Source organism: Bombyx mandarina, chromosome 11, assembly GCF_030267445.1.
Source record: "Bombyx mandarina strain Sakado chromosome 11, ASM3026744v2".
NCBI classification, from domain to species: domain Eukaryota; kingdom Metazoa; phylum Arthropoda; class Insecta; order Lepidoptera; family Bombycidae; genus Bombyx; species Bombyx mandarina.
The window spans coordinates 5,928,631-5,951,358 of NC_143218.1; the positions used below are offsets into that span (position 1 = coordinate 5,928,631).

The window sequence follows — 22,728 nt, forward strand, 5'->3', positions numbered from 1 at the left end:
AAAAATCAGCGGGCTATTCAGGGACACCGGTGCGGCGCCGCTGCGCCGTCCTGGTGGCCCGACGGGCTGCCGTACCGTGACGGCTAACGTTTTTTTAGAGCCTCGCATCGCCGGGCATCCTTCCGGGCGGGTGAGCTGCGTTTTGTCCGGCCCCCAGCCCGGTAAAATTGGTAGAAAAAAACTAAAAACAAGCTTACAAATATTTACTAGACAAACGATAGACAGCAATGGGGTTGGCCGGTTAAAGCTTTTCTCAGATGTCGCCAGCGTAGCTTGTTCCCTTGTCACAGAGAGCCGCCATTTTGTGTGTTTTGCGTTCGTGATATTTCGGCATTTTGTGACTTTGATACGGTTCTTATTACTTTCTAAGTAGTGCTAAACAGTTTTACAACATGTATTCCAACTGGATAGTTAAAGAATTAAAGGAGGAGTTGAGAAAACGTGTTGCATCTTTACGAAGAAAAAAAGTGGATTTTGTCGAAAGGTACAATGTTGATGTTTTATTTTAACTTAGAAAACTTCTCTCAAACTGTTTCCGGTAGCTATTATAATAATAATATTAAATTGTGTACCTTAGGAACTTTATTCCTTGTAGCATGTGCAAAAAGAATTGCTCATATTACACACATTACCTACCAACTAATGTATTATTTTGCTTTTTTCAGATTAGAGCTACATGACCAAAATTTTAATTTTGAAACAAAATGAAAAAAATGCTCTAGCAAAATATGCTAATATATATGATTTGCTAGTGGAACCATGTGGCATTTTCAATAGCCAAGAGCGCCCATATCTTGCTGCATCTCCTGATGGCGTGTTGGGCGAAGAAGCTATAATTGAAGTGAAATGTCCATACGCTAGCAGAAAACATGAAATAAATATAACAACGGTGCCTTACTTAGAACAATGTAACGGGATATTGTCTCAAAAAAAAAACTACCCATATTATTATCAAATCCAAGGACAGTTATACTGCTCAGGCAAAACATAGTGCAACTTGGTCATTTACACCTACAAGGACATCAGTGATTTATGTTGAAAAAGACAATAATTTTATAAATAATATGTTAAATAAATTAGATATCTTTTATGAAAATATTTTCAAAGAAGCATTGTATGAAAAACATCTGTATTATAACTATACACACTTGTCGAAATAAAAAATCAGGAATATTTTTAATTATTTTTATTGACAATTCCTTCTCTAATATTACATAAGTAACTTCTCTACTTTTTGTTTCTTCAGAAACTGGTTTCATATTCCATGAAAATATAGATGGTACAGCACCTTTCTTCAGATATTTATGTTAATGTTTGACACCTACAACACAAAGAATAACATTTAAATATACTATCACAAGGAAACCTGACCATAGTTTCAAAATATTTGTTATTGCAATGGATGCAGCGATTTAGATAGAACTTTCAATAGTAACAGCTGATAATGAACAATAGCTCATGAGGAATGTGTTTCCTCCAGTCTGATTTTGTGTTTGTTAAAAGGTTCCTTACAGCATAAATCTACTTGCAAAATTTGTTAGCAACTAATAGTATGCCTAACTAATTATTATTGGATTTTTTTAATAAGAGAACAAAGATGTGTGCTACACCTAGTCATGCATTATAAATATTTGATAGAAAGAAGCATACCTGTGTATTTACTAATGTTTTCATAGTCAGATTCCACAAAGTGTTTACGACATAACCTCGAACTTTTTGTGGGAGTACTTTTTTCGCGTCAAATGGCCTTTAACCACAGTCTTCTAATTTTCTTGTCCTTCGGGAATTGATGTACTCCAATTTCTGAGCATATTGGTACAAAACAACGCGTCATTGTGCTTAAAATAATTTTTAATCAAAAATTCCAATACAAATATTGAATGTTATGGGAACAATGCACACCAGCGCCACTTTGACAGTTGCCAACCCCATTGAAGCGATTTTGTTCTAAGTCATTACTACATTAGTACAAAAAAAACGGATCAAACTTTAGTTACCATGGCAACCATGAGTAACAGTAGGCGGCGAAACAAATAAGTGAGTTGTTTTTAAAGTCTTTGAGACAATTTTTACTCAAAGCCATAGATTATACACTTAATATACTCAAAGCAATCGAGGTTTAAATTTTTAAAATATTATTAAACTGATTTACTGGAAATGACTGAAAATGTTGAACTGCAGTCATTTCGAACCTGTTATGAGAGCCAGGATGAGATTGAAGAGTACCATGAGGTCAATGCAGTCGTTGATACTCAAAACATAGTGCAAAGTTCTAAAAAAGAATTAACTATAAACGAATATGATTTTTTTACCGAAACTGTGAAAATTAGCATCAAAGGTGTAAAAAAGAAAAAATCTAAAAAGAAAAATGATAAGCCTCAAATATTAGATGTTGTGAATGCGGAGATGGCATCCTTAACTGTTCCTGTTACTGAAAATACTATAAAGATAGTGAGTTTTGATGAAATGCAGCTAAATAGAGTAATTAAGAAAAGTTCTCCTCTTTTTAGGAGATTTTTAAGACGATTTACTGTTGATGCAGAGCACGTGTGAGTACTTCACATTGAGCATTAGGAGTACTGTCAGTCTTGTGATTTAAGAATTGTTATTCTAATAATTTTTTCTAATAAATTCTTATCCGAGAAATTCGATGAGTGATTTATCAAGTTCAAATGAGCCTTAAGGAATATTGTGTGAGCTGTGAGGACGCTGGCTGTATTCTGGGCATTAGTTTGGCATCAGTAACTATTTTCTTAAACTTACACTTACTTAGACTTATTTAAACTTACTTAGATAGTTCACTCACCTGTGTGCTTAGTGCAAGTTTCTTAACGTTCTCGATAGCGTAAAAGTTAAATCAAATTTGTATGCAGTTGGAACAGCGCCCCTAGCGTCAAACGTAGGTAGCCGTTCCAACTCCATCCAAACTTAAGTTCACTTTTACGCCGTCGAGTATTTAAAAAACTAGCACTAAACACACTGTCTTCAACTGCATTACAAAAGGACAGCTTAATAAAATTATCTAAGGGCTGTACCACAAGTTGTTTCCTTTTGTCTTTACATTTATATAGCTTTTGAAAATCCCTACAGACGGGGCCAGAAAGCGGAAGTACTAAAATTTACTCCGATGTTTCCGAAAATCTTGGAGAACGCCGTTACACCACCGAAAACTGAACCACTCGCTCATTATGTTAATCCTGTTGTGTTTAATGATCTACTATCAAGTTATACTGGTCACGAAGATATTGTAACTGAAACTTTTCTAAACATAACTTTAGAAAACCTTAAATTTGAAAATCATTATCTTTTCTCACTTGAAAATCTTTTAAGTACGAAAATAACTGAACTTTTTGAGAGCTACGAAATAATTAAAAAGAAATTGTATAATTTGGATAGAGAGATAAAAATTAGTAGGGACACGAAAGATAATCTCAAAAAAGACTTATTATCAGCTAGCTCTAACAATCAGATGAATGTAAGATTTGAGCCGACACTTAGAAAATATACAGAAAAGTTTTTTCAGTTTAAAAAACAATACAAAGAGACTTTATTATTAGAAAAAGAGATGTTTGATAAACTAATAACTTTGTGGATCGATATTGAATCAATACGGGCGAAATTGAAACGTATTAAAACACCTGTAATTTTAGTATTGAATGAGAAAAATGAAAATGAATTAAAAGAAAAATGGATGGAAGTTTTCAATCAGGAATACTCAGATTATTTAGATAAGATTGAATTTGATTACGTAGGTAAATATCTTCAGTATAAAACAGCAAAGAGTACAGGGGATGGCGTGGAAATTCGGAAGCCAAAATTGGAAATTGATGAAGATTTAATTAAGGCAGAGGTAGAGGGTTTTGTCAATGATGCAATTGAAGGGAAAAGGTTTGATTGTACTCTAGTGATAGATAATGGCATTGTGGGCAAAGGAATGAAATCAGTAGATAAAAAACCTGAGGTGGGGACTGAACTCGTTTATATTTTCGAAATTTACATTGACGATATATACGTTTGTGAGTCGGAACAATATCACACGAAAAGTTTTTCAGTAGATTTTAAGGAATCTTTCACCATACAAATTTTAAAACATAATCAGGCTTTAAAAATAATATTGCTAGAGAACGACGAACGATTTTCAGTTTTTAAACTAAATTTGAATGAAATAAAAGCTTATGCTACTGAATCAACAAGAATTAAATTTAAATATGATGGTGATATCAAACCTAATAGCAGATACATAGGGAACGGAAACAGCATCAAAGAAATAACCAAAGTTCATGATGTGAGGTTGAAAAGCGGTCATTTATTCGACAGAGAAGTTGTTAGTACATGCACGGTCGGCTTGAGAATAACGTCGAAAGATCCAAACGTTGACAATGAAGCTGATGTGATAAAATCTTCAATGGCCACAGGAAGGCCAATACAAAGATTGCTACACGGAATAGACGAACCGAATTTAAGTTTGTTACTTGATTTGATAAATAAAGTATACGAACAGGATATTGGTCAAGACGAAGCTATGATAATGACACTAAAGCAATTGTGCAAAGAGAGGGTGCCTTTAAATAATAACTTTGGAGTAGACCTCGACGCTGCAGAATATACAAGACTTAAGCTATTGCGTTTGCGTAACGGAAGGGGCGCTGGCTCCCTGCGCGATATGGCGGTCCCCTTGCACGCCAGTCAGATAACCACAGAACAGTTGGAATGCCTAAATAATTCCGACACTAATGATTTAGGCGTAGAGTATTTTAGAAGCAAGCGGCCTGATATGGATCCTATAGAACTAAAACGGTACACGGGAGTCAAGTATATCGAACGACTTAACAGTGATATGCTCCGCGAATTGAACGAGCGCTTGCTCAAGAAGACTTACAGGGATGTGGTTAGGGATTACAGCTACGGAGGCTGGAGGTGAACACCACACTCTTTGAGCTTTTACTTATTGATATTCATCTGCTTTATACTAGTTTACCATATGCTGCTTTCATTTTGGCAGAAGTTTCTTCTCAATCAATTCTCAATGGACTTCTTTGCCTCCTTCTGGGACTGCGTCAACGCAACAGCTCCTCAGAGAGTCTATAGGCCGAGAGCAGGACATATTGGTGACCGTCGTGAAGGCTCACAACTTGTTGGACAGGTGCCCCGAAATGTTGGAGGAAAACGAGTGCGAGGATAGGATTGCTGGTAAGGCAGAAATTTACAATTTGATGTTGAGAGTAAATTTGCAGCAAGAATGTCTCAGTTATCGTTTGAGATGATTCCGTTTTCTTTTTTACCTTCGATCCTCCGGTACATAGCATTAGAGTTTGTCCCTGGCATTCATGAGCGACCACCACCACTCACTATTAGGTGGGCCGTATATTCTCCTGCTTCCAAATGTAATAAATGATAGCAACTTTACACCAAGAGAACAGAGACCGTCTTAGTCAAACATTAGTATTTATTTCTCGATATTATCATAAATCAAATTGCAGTTATAGTTAGTATTCTAGGATTCAATCGAGCGAGGGAGATGCATGCATTAGGTATGCATACATACATGCAGTAAGTACCTAATTACGCAAATTAAAATTTTGCGAGTTTTTTTTTATTACTCGATGTGTTACTTCACCGTGGAAGTCAATCGTCAACATTTGTGAAATTATTTTACTATATTTTTAGTTATCGATCACATACTGCAAAAATTGTGAAGGGAATTGCTGACAATTCAATTTTAGGAATTTATTTTCGATATCCAACACAGAGAATCACTCGTTTGCTTCCCCGATTACATGAGATAGCTAATTCGATCAGAGTACAGCCTAGAGCATATAAATCACCCTAGTATCCGTGAAGCTTAACACATACACCAGTTTGAGTTTCTCGCCGGATCTTATCAGTGGGTCGCGATTCCGATACGATAGTAGATACAGTCGCGAAGCAGCTGCTCTTGAGTTGTTAGGTCTCTTTCGGAGGCGTTCGAGCAGCTGTTAGCAAACCCCACCCCTCTTGGCTGAGCCCGTGGTCGCCTGCCTATCTTGGTGAAGCTAGAACGACCTCAGCACTACCAGCAATCCCTTCCTCTTAAAAAAAGTATACGAATGTACTCTTAATTAAAATAATTCACGAGATCATCAATTTGGAAGCAACAAATTTCTCTACAAGATTTAAAAATTTTAACTCCAATTTCTGTTGAACCTAAAAGGAAATAGTGGTCTTATTTCCAATTGCTTTTGTCAGCGAATATTTCTTTTCAGGGTTAAAAGTCAGACCACTAAGGCCTTTTGTGCGGGTAGAGTACCACGGTGCCTGTGCTCAAACCGCGACCGCCATCGGCTGTCACCCCACATGGAACCAGACTCTGAAGATCAACACTAAGTAAGCACATTACTTGGCTCACGGGCTTACCGAGAAGTGAATCATTGCTTGGTAGTGAGGTTGGACCTAGTTTGAACTCGTCCGCGTACGTCCTACCATCTTAGTGAACTCTCGTCACGGTCTGAGTCCCTGCACTCCGTGGTATGTAACTGACATCGCGACCTCACGTCTCGCGGTGACTGGTGACATTTACGTTGTGATGTAATGTAAATACCCCGGTAACCAGTTGACACCGGATGAGCCCTAAAATGCATCCTACTAGAGCAATAAAAATGTGGGTATACAAAAGTGTGTGCATGACACTACATATTAATATTTTTTCCGAGGTCTGCAACAGTAACGACTTCATCACGTTCCAGACTGTCTCCGCTCTCGTGTGTGCATGTCAACATTTATGACCAGTACAAAACGTATGTGCCGGACACTCTATCAGCCGGGGACGTGGGTAAAACGGTTCGTTACAGAATACACGACAGGTGGCTTGGAACTTTGGAAGTGCCCCTATACGCCGTGTTGGCCATGGGCTCGGTGAGTACTTGATTGGTGGTAGTTACTACACAAAATGCTATATTATTTTCATGTGATTTTTCTCTTTAATTTACTTACACAATACCACCAAAATACCTTACTTTAAAAATCTAATTATGCCTATATTTAGCAGTAAATATTTTGCCTTTATGGATCATATTGGCTGGTGTTGAATGCCGGCGATGGTCCGTTATATTGAAAATGTCACCGTTACCACTGATGCGATGAGGTCCATTTTGTTTATGGATATCTTTGCGTTGTGGATGGACCTATGTAAAAATAAATGTGTAATTCCAGGTTGAAACTTGGTCACAAGAGTAATTAAATAAAACAATGTAAAGCAATTGTTACAGCGAAGAGTCACACATCTCTTGTGTTTTCCCGTCGTGACAACGTTTGCCCTAGAAAGCGCGCACGTACTTGAGCTTCAGTAATAAGCTGTATGTCCGTTTTGCAGCTGCGAGGTACATTCAGAATAACAACGCCACCCGTGGTATTCGGATACGAACCTTTGGAAACAAAAGAGGTGTCGTTAATGTCAACATTGAGTCAACTATTGAAAAAGGAAGTTTCGTTCATCACTTTGAACATTACGAGCAGTCTGTTTCATTTGGGCGGTTCACATGTCTACAATCAACCAACGCCCAACACAGACACCGATCGTTTGATCAAATATTTGAACCAATTCGTTACAGACTACAGTAACGATTTCCCTTCACGTCACTTGTCACTGACACTAATTAACAGTATGGGTGTCAACATTTGCAGCACGCAGTTTTTACGAAGCATCCCTCTGCCAGATCTAGATTGTTTCCCTAAAAATCCAAAGAATTGCGAATCAGCCGTTTCTAAGTCTTCAGGCCTATCCCAAAGCTCTTCTAGGAGTAGCGGGAGAAAGAAGGAAGTAGAAGTTGAAGAGGGTTCTATGTATAGCGGGGCAGCCAGTTGGAGAAATGTGAATGATGTCACAAAATTAGTCTGTGTTTGTATGAGATTTGTGTCGCTCATTCCATGTTATGACGTCACAGAAGCGCATGCTATCACACTGACGGGACCGGTAAATAATGTTACTTATTATGAAGTGGTAAACGTGATGTTGGATACATGGCACTGAGACGTGGTCGCTCACAGTGGGCTTCATCAGAAGGCTTAAGGTCACCTAAACTACAATGGAGAGGACTATGCTCCGAGTTTCCCTGTAAGATCAAATCAGAAATGAAGATATTCGCAGGAAGACTATGGTAACCGGGTCATAGCTTAAAGGATTACGACGTTAAAGTGGCAGTAGGCAGGGCACACTGCTCGTAGAGTAAATGTGCGCTGTGGTCGAAAAGTTCATAATTAAGTGGTGACTGTGCACCGGTAGACGTAACGTGGGTAAACCTCTCATAAGGCGGACAGTCGACCTGTTGAAAGGCCCCTGGATGCAGGCTGCGGAGGACCGGACGTTACGGCGAGGCTTGGGGGAGGCCTATATCCAGCGGTGGACGTTTGTGGGCTGAAAGATAAAGAAATAAGTGGTCTTGAGCTCAACAACCCAGATTGACACGTTGGGGGTCTCGTAACGAGTACCAGGACATACCAGCACGTTCACGGGTGCGCCACTAACACACTGTTTTAAAATATTGCAGTATTATTGACTAACAGAAATGTTGCATTACTGGATTTAGTTACTCTATTTATTTATGGTTTTAGTTTAGTTATTGCATTTTCAGGAACTGCTAAAGATGCTATACGGCACCCAACTTGACCACTCCATCCTGTTGGCCAGTTATTTTCTTCACTTAAACATAAAATATTGGGTCGCGATCGGCTTTGGACTCCCGAGAGGCTCGAGCAGCTACGTTTTAATTCAATATGACGCAAAGACCAACAGAATAGTTCAGAGGGACGACGTTTTGAAAAGTGGATTTTTTGTTAAGAACGAATACGTTCTGTACGCGTGTGACGCCGCCTGTGGACACGCCTGGGACGTCAGAGACGACGCCTGTCCCATGAAGACCGTCCAATACGTCTTTGACGATTGCAACGTAAGTTACGTCAGGGCGAGGGTCAGAGTGGGGGTGAACACGGACCACCTCCGGATGTACTAGACGTAAAAAAAAGAAAAAGGGCGCTTTTTGGCCCTCGAGATTTTCAAAACGAAATACTCAAGGGCCTCTCTTAACTTGGGTGAATCTCAAGCTCGACACATAATGTACCGTGTTCTTAGCCAATCTTATTTATATTTTTAATCGATTTCATTCAGTTTCTTTGGTAATCATATTTCAAACCTTTTTGTGTTGACAGATATGGGTCAACGTTCAGTCGTCTCAGGACTGTGAGAACGTGTCCTTTGATTTTTTTAAATCGTCCGACTGGCGACCGGTGAGCTTTGTCTTTTTTATTAACTATCTAGGAATGATACAGTGAAGATATGGGACCGAAACAATTATTTTAAACCAAATATTTTTTGTTCCACGTCGTTGCTTCACAAAGTTTGATTAGAGGGCGTCAATTTGTACTAACCCTTCCGTTCTCCGGGGGACGGGGCGCTCTGTTGGCTCACTCACTACAGAGTTACCTACAGAAACTTTTGGATAATTGATAAAAACATTCGGTATAGATATAGCCCATAGATACCGCTCACTGAATTTATCACCGGATCTTCTCAATAGGTCGCGATTTCGATCCGGTGATAGATTCTGCGAGGCACTGCTCTTGCTAGAACTAGTGTTAACTAATTCACTCAGGTTGAGCCCGTGAGCTCATCTACCCGTCGGGGCGTAGCTGGAATAGCCTAACACCAAATAGGAAGGGAAAAAAAGAAAAAGAAACGATGCATCAAATCACCGAACTTAATAAATTAATCCCGTATGAAGGGAAAACTTTTGTTTATACTTTGCATTTATTATAAAATTTGTAGGTTTTTGACAAAAACACATTTCCAATAACCTCACCCAGAGGGAACGACTCGTGCTTGTACACAGTGCCGCCCGACGTCGACAACATCACTAATATTTTGGAAACGAAAATCAAAGCAAAGGTGCAAAAGTGGAGATCGCATTCCAAGACCATCTGGAACCGGTAAGTGCGGCCCGCCAGGCTCGACTGTCTGTACTGGCAATGTCAAGGTGTACTGGCTAGTGAACAAGTTGCGCACCTTATATGATGACAGATGTAGACGTTGGTCGGACCAGGCGTCCGGCCCTCAAAACGCCTAAGGCCCTTCATCAGACCGATGATCGTAGCAAGTGGAAAGAACTCAACGTGCAAGCTAATCCATGCATCAGCCCGCCGAGTTTCTCGTCGGATATTCTCAGCGGGTCGCGATTCCGATCCGGTAGAATATTCATTCGCGAAGCAGCTGCTCTTGAGTTGTTAAATCACCTTCAGAAGCGCTTGGGCAGCTGTTAGCTAATCCCACCCCTCCTGACTGAGCTCTTGTTCGCCGAATCATAAAAAACATAAGACGCACTAGTCCAGCGACTCAACTTTTTTCCACTACGCACTAACATACTCTAAAAATTCGCTACACCTTTACTAAATTACATGTACATTTTTTTGTTAATTAAATTGAAGTTATTTTTATTAAACTATACGTCATTAATGGATGAAATGTAATTGTACAGTAAACATCTAGTAAATAGTTATATATTTACCAATATTATTTATTCCAGTGGCAAATTCCTCCGGGTCACCTTAAATAAAAATATCGTATTTGTAAATTAGCGACACACCGGTTGGGAGCCGCTGCACACACATGAGTCATGACAACTGACAGTATGTAGTTCTACGTGTCGCGCGTTCAATGTGTAATAGAATATTGATCTTCTTTGTCGTATCACTCTTGTCAGAGCAGTTGTTATATGCAACCTTCCACGCGGTCTGGAATATTGATATATGTACTGTCGTAAATTAACTAACGCAATATGGCTGACACACGAGCAACTCTTTAAAGGTATGATTCCGAACTACGCTGCACGCAGCAGTGTTGTCGCGGCACTACTGGTCCCCATACAATCTCTATAAGCATAAATGAGATTACATTCCGATCTGTTCAGCAATGTAGCGGCATCACTGCTGCGCGTCAGTGTCGCCCTACCGCCGCGACAGACCAACACATTCATGTAGGTACTCTTGCTGCGGCGGCAGACGCGGCACTGCTGGGCAGCACCTTAGTAGCAGCACTGCGGTAACAGCACTGCTGCTTGTTTCTGAGTTCGGAATCACACCTTAACTCGAGAAAAATCAACGAGCTTAACTTTTTTTTCGATAAAACCCTACCGCGGGGTTCGGTTGTTTTCATAACTACGCGACTGAAAGGTACATATTCTGAGTCCGAGCTACCAATTTTTTTTCTTCATATAACACACTTCGTTTTTTATTTTCTTAAAACATATCTTGACATGCGTCGCCAGCTCTTGGACCACGTGACTTGCAATATATTATTATATTGGTCCACCTGAGACTCAATGTCAATTCGAAAGGTACTGTAGCAGTATTCTCCGCGACGTGTTGCCTCATATGGAGTATTGGGCGCTCAATCCCACTGACGACAAGCCGGGCCCGAGTCAAAAGCTCAGACAATTCATGCTCACTTACAAGGTTGGTTTGGTTTATTTTACTTCAAATTTAGGGTAATCCGGTAAATTTTAGAGTTTATTTCGTTATGAACTCTCACGGGTTGGTTTCCTTATACAAATGAATAACCACACCCAACCAACTAGCCCCACACTATAGGAATCACCAACTGATGTATTTTTTTTTATTGCTACATGGGTGGACGAGCTCACAGTCCACCTGGTGTTAAGTGGTTACTGGAGCCCATAGACATCTACGACGTAAATGCGCCACCCACCTTGAGATATAAGTTCTAAGGTCTCAAGTATAGTTACAACGGCTGCCCCACCCTTCAAACCGAAACGCATTACTGCTTCACGGCAGAAATAGGCAGAGCGGTGGTACCTACCCGCGCGGACTCGCAATAGGTCCTACCACCAGTAATATTATATACACAAAATCATATATAATATACTGAAATACATGTTAACGTGGCGAAGTGATTGTATATACGGTTTGTAAACAAGACAGTAGGTATTCTAATGCATTTGGGGCTTCAGAGGCCAGTGGACCAGCTTAGTGTACATACTAGAAAAGAAATATATAAATATCTTCAAAATTCATTGACGGTTTTGATAATTTAAAGAGCATCACAAAATCTGCAGCATATGGTATATTAGTTTCTCAGTTAAAATTTCACGTATACTACATTTTTTCTATTGATGATCCGTTTATTCTCAGGTTTTTGGTTTTCCTCTGAACATGCCATTCCTGAGTGTCAAATCTGTGACATCGAGAATCAAAGCCACAGAACTGCACGCCAATGACGACCCTCATGTGGAATTTGCTTTAGCAGTTGAAGTATACGGCTATCCCAATAACATTCTAAGTGTTTGGGTATATTTCGTTAGCATTACAAAAATTTAAGGAAATTGAATGTTTCTCTGTGTCTATGTCTTTCAATTAATAGAAAAATAAAAAATCGAAATTCGAATCTTCCTATTTATTTTAATTTATTGTTTAAATAATTGCAAAGCTAATACAAAAATAGTCTTTATATGAATTTAATTGGAGAGAATTATTTTTAAGTATAAACTCTTTGCTTGAAGTCCAAGCATAACATGAGGGTTGACCATTATCGTTCAAAGTAAAAAATGAGCATTATCAAATATATTTTTTACAAAATCGATCAATAATTTTCAAATCGTGAACAACACCGAAACGAATCAATTGAAAAAATAATAGAGCGTATGTCTTTTCGTTTTAATGCTAACAAAAATTAAATTAATTATTTATTCCATCATAGTATAAAAATATACGTAAAAATAAAATAAAAATAAGGAGGGTAGTTGTTAGAGTTACGTGTTTAGCGATCGCCGTTATGTTCGTGAAGCCCAATAACGCTTTTCGAGAGTTTTAAGCGCAAATTGCTAGCGCATCAAGCGCTTAGCGATTCAGTCCGGGCTATCTTATCCTAAGCGCGGGAGTCGAGAGTGCAATATGTCCATGTTAGCAGACGGGGAGGTGAATCTCCTCCAACCTTTTGAAATCACTAACTGGGAAGGTTGTACGTAGTCTGGTCATCTTGCTTGTTCTGTTTGGAACGACGCAGTTGTTGAAGGTAGTGACGCTGGATTGGCTTGTGAAGGGCGAGCTGAGCCAGGGCATCATCAATGGAGAACCATTGCCTCTTACGTCCCATGAGTCTTGAATCCTCCCACTCGGGTAGTTCTTGGGTCACAGTCATAACATAAACCTCTGTTCGGTGTTTGTGTTCTCGGTTCTGGAAAATCAATTATTTTACATCAGCAAAACAAGAACAAAAAAAAATATTCATATAATTCAAGATAATTTTGTTATTTCAGTATTATATCAAATTTTATTAATTTTGTATCTCTGTATAATAAACATACTGTTCGAATTAGGTTTTTTATTAAAAAAAAATTAAATCTTAAGACGTATCAGTTTCATTGCCTACTGCAAATAAACGTATTTTGTAATAGGGAATAAAAATAGATCTAGAACGATTGAACTGTTTCCATGGTAAACCAGCAACAGGTAAATTAATTAAAAATCTACAAGAGGTATGAGAATAATCCGCGAACATTTAAATTTTATTTCTATTTTAAGCACAAAGCTTGTGGTGTGACTGAAAAAAAAAACAGGTAACAATTCTTTTGCTAAGGGGATATTTGGGATATCACTACATAGTCTTAGCATATGATATCAATCTTACATCACTATTTCATTATCATCGACACCTATCTCTGTTTTTGGGACTTTCATTTTTTTCTACAGATAATTCCTTTACATTGGTTTATTACCAAACATATAAAGGCTATTTGCAATCTGGCCAGTAAAATATCACTTGACCAAGTACAACTAGTTCAATTATTGAAATTAATTGTGGATTAAAGTTATAATGTATGAAAAATCAGTAGAAAAGCTATATAGATATAGAACTTGAGTAATCTACCTCACGTCTCAAAGTGGTTGACGGCATTTACTTGGTAAAGTCTTATTAGACTTCGTAAGGATTTTCTGTACCTACCAGGTGTTAGGCCATAAGTTCATTCACTCATAATTGCACAAAAAAAAAAGAAAAAATCTTTTATAAATTTAAATGTTGTTCCTATTTACTATTTCAAAAATTTCCCGCTTGCTTTAGTTATTACATGGTAAGCACATCATTATTCTACAAAGTTACCAATAACATAATTTTAGTAAAATATTGACTGTTTACGATCATCGATGAGGCCACTTTGTCAAGAAATTAAACAGAAAAATAAATAAATTGGATATTTAAATTGTAAAGGAAGGTAAATTTTGTTAAAAAGTTTCAATGATATCATTTTTAGTATTATGATCTAAGTTAATCAAGTAATAAGTTGAATCTTTACGACCAGATGATTCATTGAACCGAATTTTTAGGTTTCCTAAACTAATTCATATTGTTTTATTTACGAGTCAAACTAACCTCGAATACTCCAAGACATCGTCCTAGTTTCCCGATCACTCCGGCTTCCTCAAGTACCTCCCGCATCGCAGTGACAGAAGGCTCCTCTTCCGGCTCTACTCCCCCACCCGGCACAATCCAGTTGTCGGGCCGTCTCGAAGACGTCACCAGCAGGACCTACACACAACACAGCGCTAAATATTACCACTTACAGAGGAGTGAAACTCTTTTTAGAATGAACAGAATCGTGACTAACCTCTGTTTCGGCATCTGAACGCACGCAAATACATGCCGCCCGTCGCCTAAAACCCTCGTCGTCATATATCCTTATCGAATTAGGCTTCTCCTTTACCATTTTTGTTTGCAAACACGTAAACACGAACGAAACGAACGATCACAAAATTAATACAGACATTAATTAAAAAGAAAAACTATGAAACGAACAAAATTTTTTAATGATCAACAAACGCCATATCCGATGTATCCTCTGTAGAACGTATCCATTTTCGACTATAAAGTTACACAACGTACATAAGAAATCAAACTATAATAACAATAAAACTACAATTAGAGCAATGTTTTAGCTATAACTAGCTTTTGATCGCATATTTCAAGCCCATGTTGAATGGCCTGACGTTTTCTTTCTTCGCGAAAATCGAAAATAAGGTAACTATTGGAAAGCGGTGTGAAGTGAACTCATCAGCTGACAGCCGGAAATTGGATTTCATGTTGTAGTTTTGTTGCCTGTAAAGCCCTTAAAAATATAATATTTACGATAAACAAAATTAACACATTATTTACTTCGTTTTAGTTCAATCTACTAATTTTCAATATTTGTGTATGAAATAATTGTAAATTGCTCTGTAGATTCTCGTGATGATGAAAATTTAAAAAAATTATGCATCTATATACTTATTACTTATTTTAACGTTGTCCGAGTGCACATTGCAAGTTTTTGAAATTACTCAAACGTTAAAAATTAAGAGGTCCTTGAATTTCTCGTGTAGTTTTGTGAGGGGGCAATTATTTATTTATAATTTAAAAAGGGTATTTCACACCTTATGGCATACGTCGCAAATTTGCCGGATCGGGTTCGGATGACGAGTTTATAATTTGCGTTCTATTTGATCCTGCAAATCCAAAAGTACCGACAAAATATCTTTAAATTGCCTAAAATAGCCAAAAAAAATTAAAATGAACGAATCAAAAATGTAACAAAGAAAAAATTGATTTAAAATTAAATATATTTCCAAATGGTTATCACATCAACCACTCGTCGTTAGATATATGAATTTTATATGGATTAGATAAAATTTTAAGAATTTACATTATCATTTTTATTTTTTTAGCATTGATTCCTTTTGCGTTTCTAAATGACCAAACCATCATAAAATCTATGGACACAGATGACATAAAAAAAAGACACAACAGGACAGTTATTTATTTAAAATTCAGTTCTGTTGTTTTAAAACATTTACGTTCTTCTTTGGGTTTTTTCAGGTTTAAATGGGTAAGAAAATTGATTATAACTGAATAGTAAGGTGAATTAATATTACGAATAAACATATTGTAAATTTTCATGTTAAAAACTGTAATTACGCAAAATTTTAACTTTTAACATAGACGCGAAGTGAATTTAGATAAAAATGTTTCAGAGAGTTTCGACTTCCTGGCACTATTAAAGAAACACGAGAAGAAGCACAAACGAAAACCGATGCAGTTCGTTAGTGTTGCTGCTGGGGTACTAAATAATATTTAATTTTTTATTAATTTTATTGATTCTATTAATTTTAATGTGTGCTTCGGTCAAGTCAAATTTTAAATTAGATTAAGCTTTATACTGGTGGTAGGGTGTCTTGTGACCGCTCACATGTAAATATTACCACTCCACCTATTTATTTTATGAAGCAGTAATATGTTTTGACCCACACCCAGCTATTGAACAGTGTAATTGATACCTAGAACTCATGTCTCAAGATGGGTGGTGGCATTTATGTTGTTGATGTCTATGGGTTCTGGAAATCACTCAACAGCATGTGTACCATCTATGTAATAAAAAATTATAATTTTTTTTCTCTTTTATTAGATTTCAGAGCATTGATTAGATTTTAGAGTTTCTGCTAAGTATTGAAATGATTAATAAAAAATATTTACTTGCAGGTTCAGAGGCGATTGCAAAACAATATCAGAGAACGTAAAAGCAATCGTCTTAGCATTTTCGATAGCATTAGAAAGTTGGAAAAATGTGAAAGTCCTGTTGTACAGCTCACAAAAGCTCAACTCAAAGTAGAAAAGAGAAGGCAACAATTAGAGAAATGGAAGGAAGAGAAGGAGAAGCGAAAGAAGGAGGCTGCAGCGTTGAAGAAGAAACCATTCTTAACTGGAGTTCCACATGCGCCATCCAAATTAGTACCACCACCCCCAAAACCAATGCCAAGTACATCCGGCAGGGTCACACGATCACAGTCAGCCAAGAACAGAGCAAGTCAGAAGATTGATAGTGGAAAGTGTGCTTCACAGTCATTTGCACCAAAAAATGCTGTATTCAAACCTCCACAGAATTTGGTTAAACTTCCAAATTTGACTCAAAATAAACCTAAAGTCACCAAAAATATCAATTCCATTTTTGTATTTGATCCAGTAATACCTAAAAACTTGATGACCAAAGTAAATGATAATGTAAAAGTTAGTAAGCTTAAAAAACAAGTTGAGACAAATTTGATATGTAGCAAGAATACAGAGGCTAAAATGACTAAAGGAAAGGCTACCAAGCCAACCCAAAGGCAGAATTCTCCAAAGAAAATAATCTATACATCTTCTAGTAGTGAAGTAGAGGAAAACATCAATCACTCTCCAATATTGAACTCATCAAGGAAATCTTTACCAGCACAGAACTCTCCTCAATTATACCATAAAACTCCTCGCAAGTCAATTGGTGTTGTCCAAAATTGGACACCAAAGAATAATATACCTAAGAGTGAGTCAAGGTCAGAAGAAAAGTTGCGATCTCCTAAGTCCCCTACTAGTGACTTGTTGATGACCCCTGAACAGATAGCTGATGAGGCTAAAAAGATTAGTCCATGTGTGACAATGTCGAGGGGGAAGGCTAATGCTCGGAAAGAAATGAAAAAGAAATTAGAAGAAGGTGAGTTTTCACTCTTACAGTCTTAAAGTGCTTAATTATCTTCCTAATATTTATTTAAAACATACCTAGTGCATAAATAGCAGGAAAAAAATAACATACTATATTATTACTATATCGTAGGTCTCCTTGATGAGGATACATGTGACATTGAAAACGTGGACCATTTTAGAAAGCAATTGGCTTCAGAAGTGAAGCGCATGACAGAATTATGTGATACCTGGGAGAAGATCTCTGAGCAGACGCCTCTGCCTGATGCTATACAGGTGTTGTGATTTACACATAATATAATTAAATATATCTCGGGCCTCCTTGAACCTCTTCCTGCATGTGAAGAAAAAAAAGAAGACATTATTGTTGGTAGAGCATCTTGTGAGCCCACACGAGCGTGGACCTTCTCCATCACTATTGCACTAAAGTTGCTGCAGTAAAGTTGAATTTCATCATCATCATCATCATCATCATCATCATCATCATGTCTCAAAGTGGTGGTGGTATTTGCATTGTTGATGTCTATAGGCTCTGGTAACCACTTGACACCAGGTGGGCCATGAACATGTCCACTTATTTAAGTAATAAATAAATAAGTTTTGGTCTAATTTTACTTTTACAGTAGTTGTTACCACTACTTCTTACTTACTTAAATTTGTAGTTGTTGTCTAGTAGGCTCATAGGGACTACTATCACTGCTATACTTATTTCTGCAGAGAGACCTCTAACTGTTTTGCGTTTGGATGGCAAGGACCTTTCAAACAAGAAATTTCAAAAATTGAATACAAAACCATCATGTGAAATTGTAGGAGGGAGTCTTATCTGCTGTGGGCCAGGCTCGGCTGCTGATGTCCCAGAAGCTGATGCAGTTCTCAACCCTGGTGGAGCGCTGCGGCCGTCCGGAGCCCGGCGCCGCGCTCGTCACGCCCGCCGACCTGCACGGTTTCTGGGACATGGTGTTCATGCAGGTACATACTGACAGACCCTAGCAGGAGACATGCCGCACCGGGGAGAGTTATTCGTTAAATGCCATTAAACATGTAGTAAAATAAAACTCATTTTACAGTTTAAATTCACATTCATTATTGTCATTAAATTATTTTCCAATACTTTACATTTTTAATTATAAAATTTTACAGCATTACAATACTACCACTATTGTATAGTACTAAAATATATGTAGACTGCTTAAAAAAAATTGGTGGCTATAACTAGCACATAACACAGTCACACATTTGTGTCTTATAGAAGTGAGGTACAGATAGGCACAGTAATAAGAGTAAAATGTTATTTACAAAGGATGTTGCATTATGCTGACCACCAATATTAAAAAAATATTTTATTACTAATTGTACCAAAGAAGGCTGCCTTGGTTTTTCATTCTTTGCTTCTTCTGCTTTTGCTGCCACATATATATACATTGGACATCCAGTATAATTTCTTTGATATTTTAGATTCTTACATTGTCATTGTGCACTACTTCTAGATTGACTGCTCTAATGTTTAGTCGTCCTCTTATATTTTCAGGTTGAAAATGTCGATATGCGTTTCAAGAAGCTTGAAGAACTTCGACTAAGAGGGTGGATTGACGACAAACCTGTTGAAGTTAAGAAGAAAATTACTAAGAATAATGTAAAGAAGACTTCAAAGCTTATGGGTGGAACCAGTAGATTGAGGGATATGATTGCCGGTATGGAAGTCATAATTTACTAGTGGTATTTAAGGCGAAATACATCCTGCTGTTAGAATTTTCTCCTGTCTTATGGATGCTGGAAAGCTATGTGATAATAACGACCAAACCTCCAATAATTACAACAATGTTTACACAAAAGTATTGAATCTGACAGGGTCCCAAACCCAGAACAGGCACAGTATTTAGAGTCACATACTATATGCCTCATGAGGCGGCATAAAACAATTAGCAGGTATATAAGTAAGTATCTTACTTGATAACTTGGATATTACGACACAGCAGTGGTACTACTGATTTTTCTCTCGCTTGTTCATAGTAATGCAGTCTATTTCCCTCTCACTTTCTTCTGACATTCCTCAGTAACAAGTTCAAGTTACATATCAGACTGTCTAAGTGTCTAGTGCTCCTCAACTAATGTGCCTTGACACTTGAGTGCTGCTAAATTTTACATTCGAAATTATTATTAAATTATTTTACAAACCAACAAATAGAAATATCATTTCAATTGGAGTGTATTATAGCAGTTAAATAGCACTGATTGTAGGTAGGTATACGACAAAGGGAAGATCTTCGACCAAGCGAGTGATATTGCTCGGTAGACCGACGGTCCGAATGTTGTTGTTCGGAACTTGTATATATGCAAGCTTATGTTAAGAATGTCGTAAGTGAGATTCAGGCATCTGTCAAACGTCTTGCGCTGTATGATGGCTACCGCCACACTGAATCACATATTGCTTTAAACAACATGCAATCATTTGTTATTTACAGCGGCAAGAAAAGCTAAAAAGGAACAAGAGTGCTATGAGGCTCCGAAGCCGCCGGAGCTGGGGGTCAGCAAGACATTCGAAGCGGGTTTCTTCTGCGTGCAGTCACCGGTCCGCTCCCCGCGGGTCTCCACGCCGTCCACCAGCTGCACCTTGCTGAAGGCCGTGCTGTCCAGCGAAGCCAAGAAGGCTTCCGTTTCTGCCGCTAAAGTATGTGGTGTAGTTCAGACATGGCACGAGGCCAGCGCACGCCGCTGCAGCGAGATGTCGATCACGCTTGTCATGCTTAAAATGTTTTCTTGAAACTTACATGTGTCAGATTTTTTGAGAAATTTCTGCCGCTTGTGTGACGGTCCACTGTTGGGCCGCTCACAACGCCCTGCACGTGTCAGAAATTGGCAATAAGTGTAAATGTTGTCCGAAAAAAGCAAAACAAAACAAAAAAATAGTCTAGAAAATACGTATTATATTCAAGTTTGTGTATGTACTGGCAATAATACTCTACATAATCATTATATATAAAATAAATGGATGCATTTAAAACCTGAGGCTCTGAGAGTAGCCAGGGGAGGTGGCGATTCCGTACAGTAACTGTTGATCTAATGTCGTCAGAATGCCGCGTCGTTCGCCATGCTGCGTGCCGCGGGACTCGCCAAGAACATCGAGTGCGATGGAGTCGCGCCCTTACCGGTATATCTATATATATATCGCCTTTTCGCATTAAAAGTGTACAATTTCCAAAAATATTCGAAATTGAGTTAATATGCGTGTTATACATTTGGTATCATCTATATACTTCAGTGGTATTACCAGTATTTTTCTCATAAATACTGTCAAAAGTTTTGACTACTATTAAGCAAATTAATACATAATTTTATCTTATTTTATAATACAGATAATGTAACTGGTAAAAAAATTAAAGTTGCAAAGATGGATTAATAATAAAAATATCACATGTTAAACCTTTAAAACACTCTCCTGTGAAATTAGTAAGTTTTGAAATTATACAGTTCTAATGCGAGAAGACGCTCTATCTATCATTAGGGACGCTCTGTTACTGATTTATGCAATAATATTACGTATGTAATGACAGCAGACGCCGCTGAACCCAGTGAACGTATCCGCGACGCCGGCCCGCAGCATCCTCAAGTCGGCTCAAGCTGAAAGATCGAGCAAGAAATCCATCAAAGTTGTACTGTTCGACCGCTCCGATCTAGAGCCGGACTGCCCCTCGGACACAGACAGTCCCGATTTGCACCAGGTACTTTTTTTTTACTTATTGCCCTGGTAGGCAGACGAGCATATGGCCCATCTGATGGTGAGTGGTTACCGTTGCCCGTAGACTTCAGCAATGCCAGGAGAGAGCCGAGCCGCTGCCTACCGTTAAGTACTCTCTATAAGCCTCGTTTGAAGAAGGACACTAGGCGCTCGGGATAAATCGTGGAGGTTTCTCTAATCTGCTGTACGCCTTCTGTAGTTTCCGAACGTTGCATGACTGACTATCTTATATTTAAATCAATAGTTTCCTAAGTAGCAATAGTGTTGGCTTTGTAATGCTACATTAATTATTACATTCCAAAAGGAAAATGAGAACAAAGAAAATTCTAGAAGAAAATCAAAATTGATCCGACAAGACGCTACAGAAGAGCGAAGCCCCGTCATGACGCGCAGCCGCCGGAAGAGCCTGCAGGGGGGCCGGGGCTCCGACGCCGCCACGAACTCGTCCAAGAAGAAGGCGCTGACAGAAGTAGAACAGAACACGAGCGCAAAAGAGACTCCCGTGCGGTCTTCTAGAAGGAGGAAGAGCGGAGTCACCGTCGCCGCGTGATGCAACAACAACCTTGTGCTTACATTTCCTAATCGTAACAATTGTGTACTGAGCTATGTAGACTATTGAAATTATGTGTCTTATTATAATACCTTATATTGTAATGTTTAGAAAATATTTATGTTTTAGTAAAACAGATGCGATCGGAAGAGAACGTCCTCGCCAAGACTATTGAATACTTTTGTGTTTACTTTTATTTAAAAAGTACAGTAAAAGTTACAGTAAAAGCTCTTTATTCGCGGTATATTATTATGTTTCGTAAATATGCCGCGAATACAGAAACCGTTAATATGGAATGGTAATACGGCTCTTAACAAAGGATGGAACGTCACATGTGGCCCCATTTAAAAATATACTTTATGCACTGAGCAATAAGCTTGATTTATTTGGTTTGTTTACTCTCAAAAACGCGAAGGCGGTTTACAAAACATACATACTTTAGGTTAGCTTGTAATAAGGTCTAATTTACTTTTAGTCGTTTTCATGACGCCTACAAAGGACATTCGGTTGGATACCTACCGAATCCTCTTTATCAATGTGTACCGATGTACCGATTAGATCCGGGAATAAAAAAATATTTAGCCGCGAAAACAGGAATTCGGTCACATTTTTGTAATTCGCGAATAATGAAAACTAATGAGGGACGCGCGAATAAAGAGCTTTTACTGTATAAATAAAAGTGAACGTTGGTTCGGGCTTGTGTTGTTTACACAAATATACCTTTTTATTTTCGAATAATGGCATATTGGTAATAACTAGTTGTATTTTGAAAATGTTAATCCTCGAAATGTGTGGTAAATCGTGTGTATGAGACTTATTTTAATTTTAAATAAAATGATAATTTACATCTTTGGTTTCCTTTTTAACTTCTGGGTCCAATCGAACATGTCGGTCGGGAACATACATTTGGGTCCAATTGGA

The 22,728-nt window shown here is 38.0% G+C and overlaps 3 protein-coding genes and 3 long non-coding RNA genes across 9 annotated transcripts in view; 3 read left to right on the plus strand and 3 right to left on the minus strand.

Moving 5' to 3' along the window:
- Positions 1-22,728, minus strand: part of LOC149501960 (uncharacterized) — a 396,223-nt gene that overhangs the window by 47,741 nt on the left and 325,754 nt on the right. The gene's annotated exons all lie outside the window — the stretch shown is intronic.
- Positions 230-1,173, plus strand: LOC149501969 (uncharacterized). The gene is made up of 2 exons (XR_016323749.1): positions 230-484; positions 666-1,173. It is a non-coding gene; the product is annotated as an uncharacterized LOC149501969 (long non-coding RNA).
- LOC149501970 (uncharacterized) lies at positions 1,172-1,942 on the minus strand. Its single transcript, XR_016323748.1, has 2 exons — positions 1,651-1,942; positions 1,172-1,321 (listed from the first exon to the last, which is right to left on the minus strand). It is a non-coding gene; the product is annotated as an uncharacterized LOC149501970 (long non-coding RNA).
- Positions 1,937-13,351, plus strand: Cc2d2a (Coiled-coil and C2 domain containing 2A). Of its 3 annotated transcripts, none has more exons than XR_016323746.1 (11): positions 1,937-2,549; positions 3,091-4,917; positions 5,003-5,190; positions 6,243-6,363; positions 6,723-6,891; positions 7,349-7,948; positions 8,607-8,921; positions 9,181-9,258; positions 9,797-9,957; positions 10,551-10,653; positions 11,361-11,478. XR_016323746.1 is itself a non-coding variant. In XM_089730823.1 (11 exons), exons 1-11 carry the CDS (start codon positions 2,158-2,160, stop codon positions 12,358-12,360), a joined length of 4,155 nt encoding a protein of 1,384 aa, XP_089586949.1. In that variant the 5' UTR covers positions 1,937-2,157; the 3' UTR covers positions 12,361-13,351. The 3 variants fall into 3 exon arrangements, 1 of the variants encoding a protein (XP_089586949.1); XM_089730823.1 differs by lacking the exon at positions 10,551-10,653 and adding an exon at positions 12,175-13,351; XR_016323747.1 differs by lacking the exons at positions 9,181-9,258; positions 9,797-9,957; positions 10,551-10,653; positions 11,361-11,478 and having other exon boundaries at positions 7,349-8,132; positions 8,607-8,743.
- Positions 12,422-15,399, minus strand: Aps (diphosphoinositol polyphosphate phosphohydrolase 1 Aps). Its single transcript, XM_089730825.1, has 3 exons — positions 14,646-15,399; positions 14,411-14,566; positions 12,422-13,216 (listed from the first exon to the last, which is right to left on the minus strand). Exons 1-3 carry the CDS (start codon positions 14,742-14,744, stop codon positions 12,986-12,988), a joined length of 486 nt encoding a protein of 161 aa, XP_089586951.1. The 5' UTR covers positions 14,745-15,399; the 3' UTR covers positions 12,422-12,985.
- On the plus strand, positions 15,769-22,654 carry mars (guanylate kinase-associated family member mars). Of its 2 annotated transcripts, none has more exons than XM_089730798.1 (10): positions 15,769-15,899; positions 16,045-16,130; positions 16,550-17,534; positions 17,655-17,797; positions 18,332-18,490; positions 19,050-19,212; positions 19,984-20,189; positions 20,592-20,669; positions 21,073-21,240; positions 21,562-22,654. In XM_089730798.1, exons 1-10 carry the CDS (start codon positions 15,896-15,898, stop codon positions 21,805-21,807), a joined length of 2,238 nt encoding a protein of 745 aa, XP_089586924.1. In that variant the 5' UTR covers positions 15,769-15,895; the 3' UTR covers positions 21,808-22,654. The 2 variants fall into 2 exon arrangements, with proteins under 2 accessions (XP_089586924.1, XP_089586925.1); XM_089730799.1 differs by having other exon boundaries at positions 21,076-21,240.

Excerpts from the sequence above, each read along its gene's own strand:
- Cc2d2a (XM_089730823.1), top strand. The coding sequence starts at position 2,158 with ATGACTGAAAATGTTGAACTGCAGTCATTTCGAACCTGTTATGAGAGC. Across the intron at positions 2,550-3,090 it reads ACTGTTGATGCAGAGCACGT|ACGGGGCCAGAAAGCGGAAG; the intron begins GTGAGTACTTCA and ends AAATCCCTACAG. Across the intron at positions 8,922-9,180 it reads ACGTCTTTGACGATTGCAAC|ATATGGGTCAACGTTCAGTC; the intron begins GTAAGTTACGTC and ends TTGTGTTGACAG.
- Aps (XM_089730825.1), bottom strand. The coding sequence starts at position 14,744 with ATGGTAAAGGAGAAGCCTAATTCGATAAGGATATATGACGACGAGGGT. Across the intron at positions 14,567-14,645 it reads GTTCAGATGCCGAAACAGAG|GTCCTGCTGGTGACGTCTTC; the intron begins GTTAGTCACGAT and ends TGTTGTGTGTAG. Across the intron at positions 13,217-14,410 it reads GATGTCTTGGAGTATTCGAG|AACCGAGAACACAAACACCG; the intron begins GTTAGTTTGACT and ends TTGATTTTCCAG.
- mars (XM_089730798.1), top strand. Across the intron at positions 19,213-19,983 it reads ATTGAGGGATATGATTGCCG|CGGCAAGAAAAGCTAAAAAG; the intron begins GTATGGAAGTCA and ends TGTTATTTACAG. Across the intron at positions 21,241-21,561 it reads ACAGTCCCGATTTGCACCAG|GAAAATGAGAACAAAGAAAA; the intron begins GTACTTTTTTTT and ends ACATTCCAAAAG.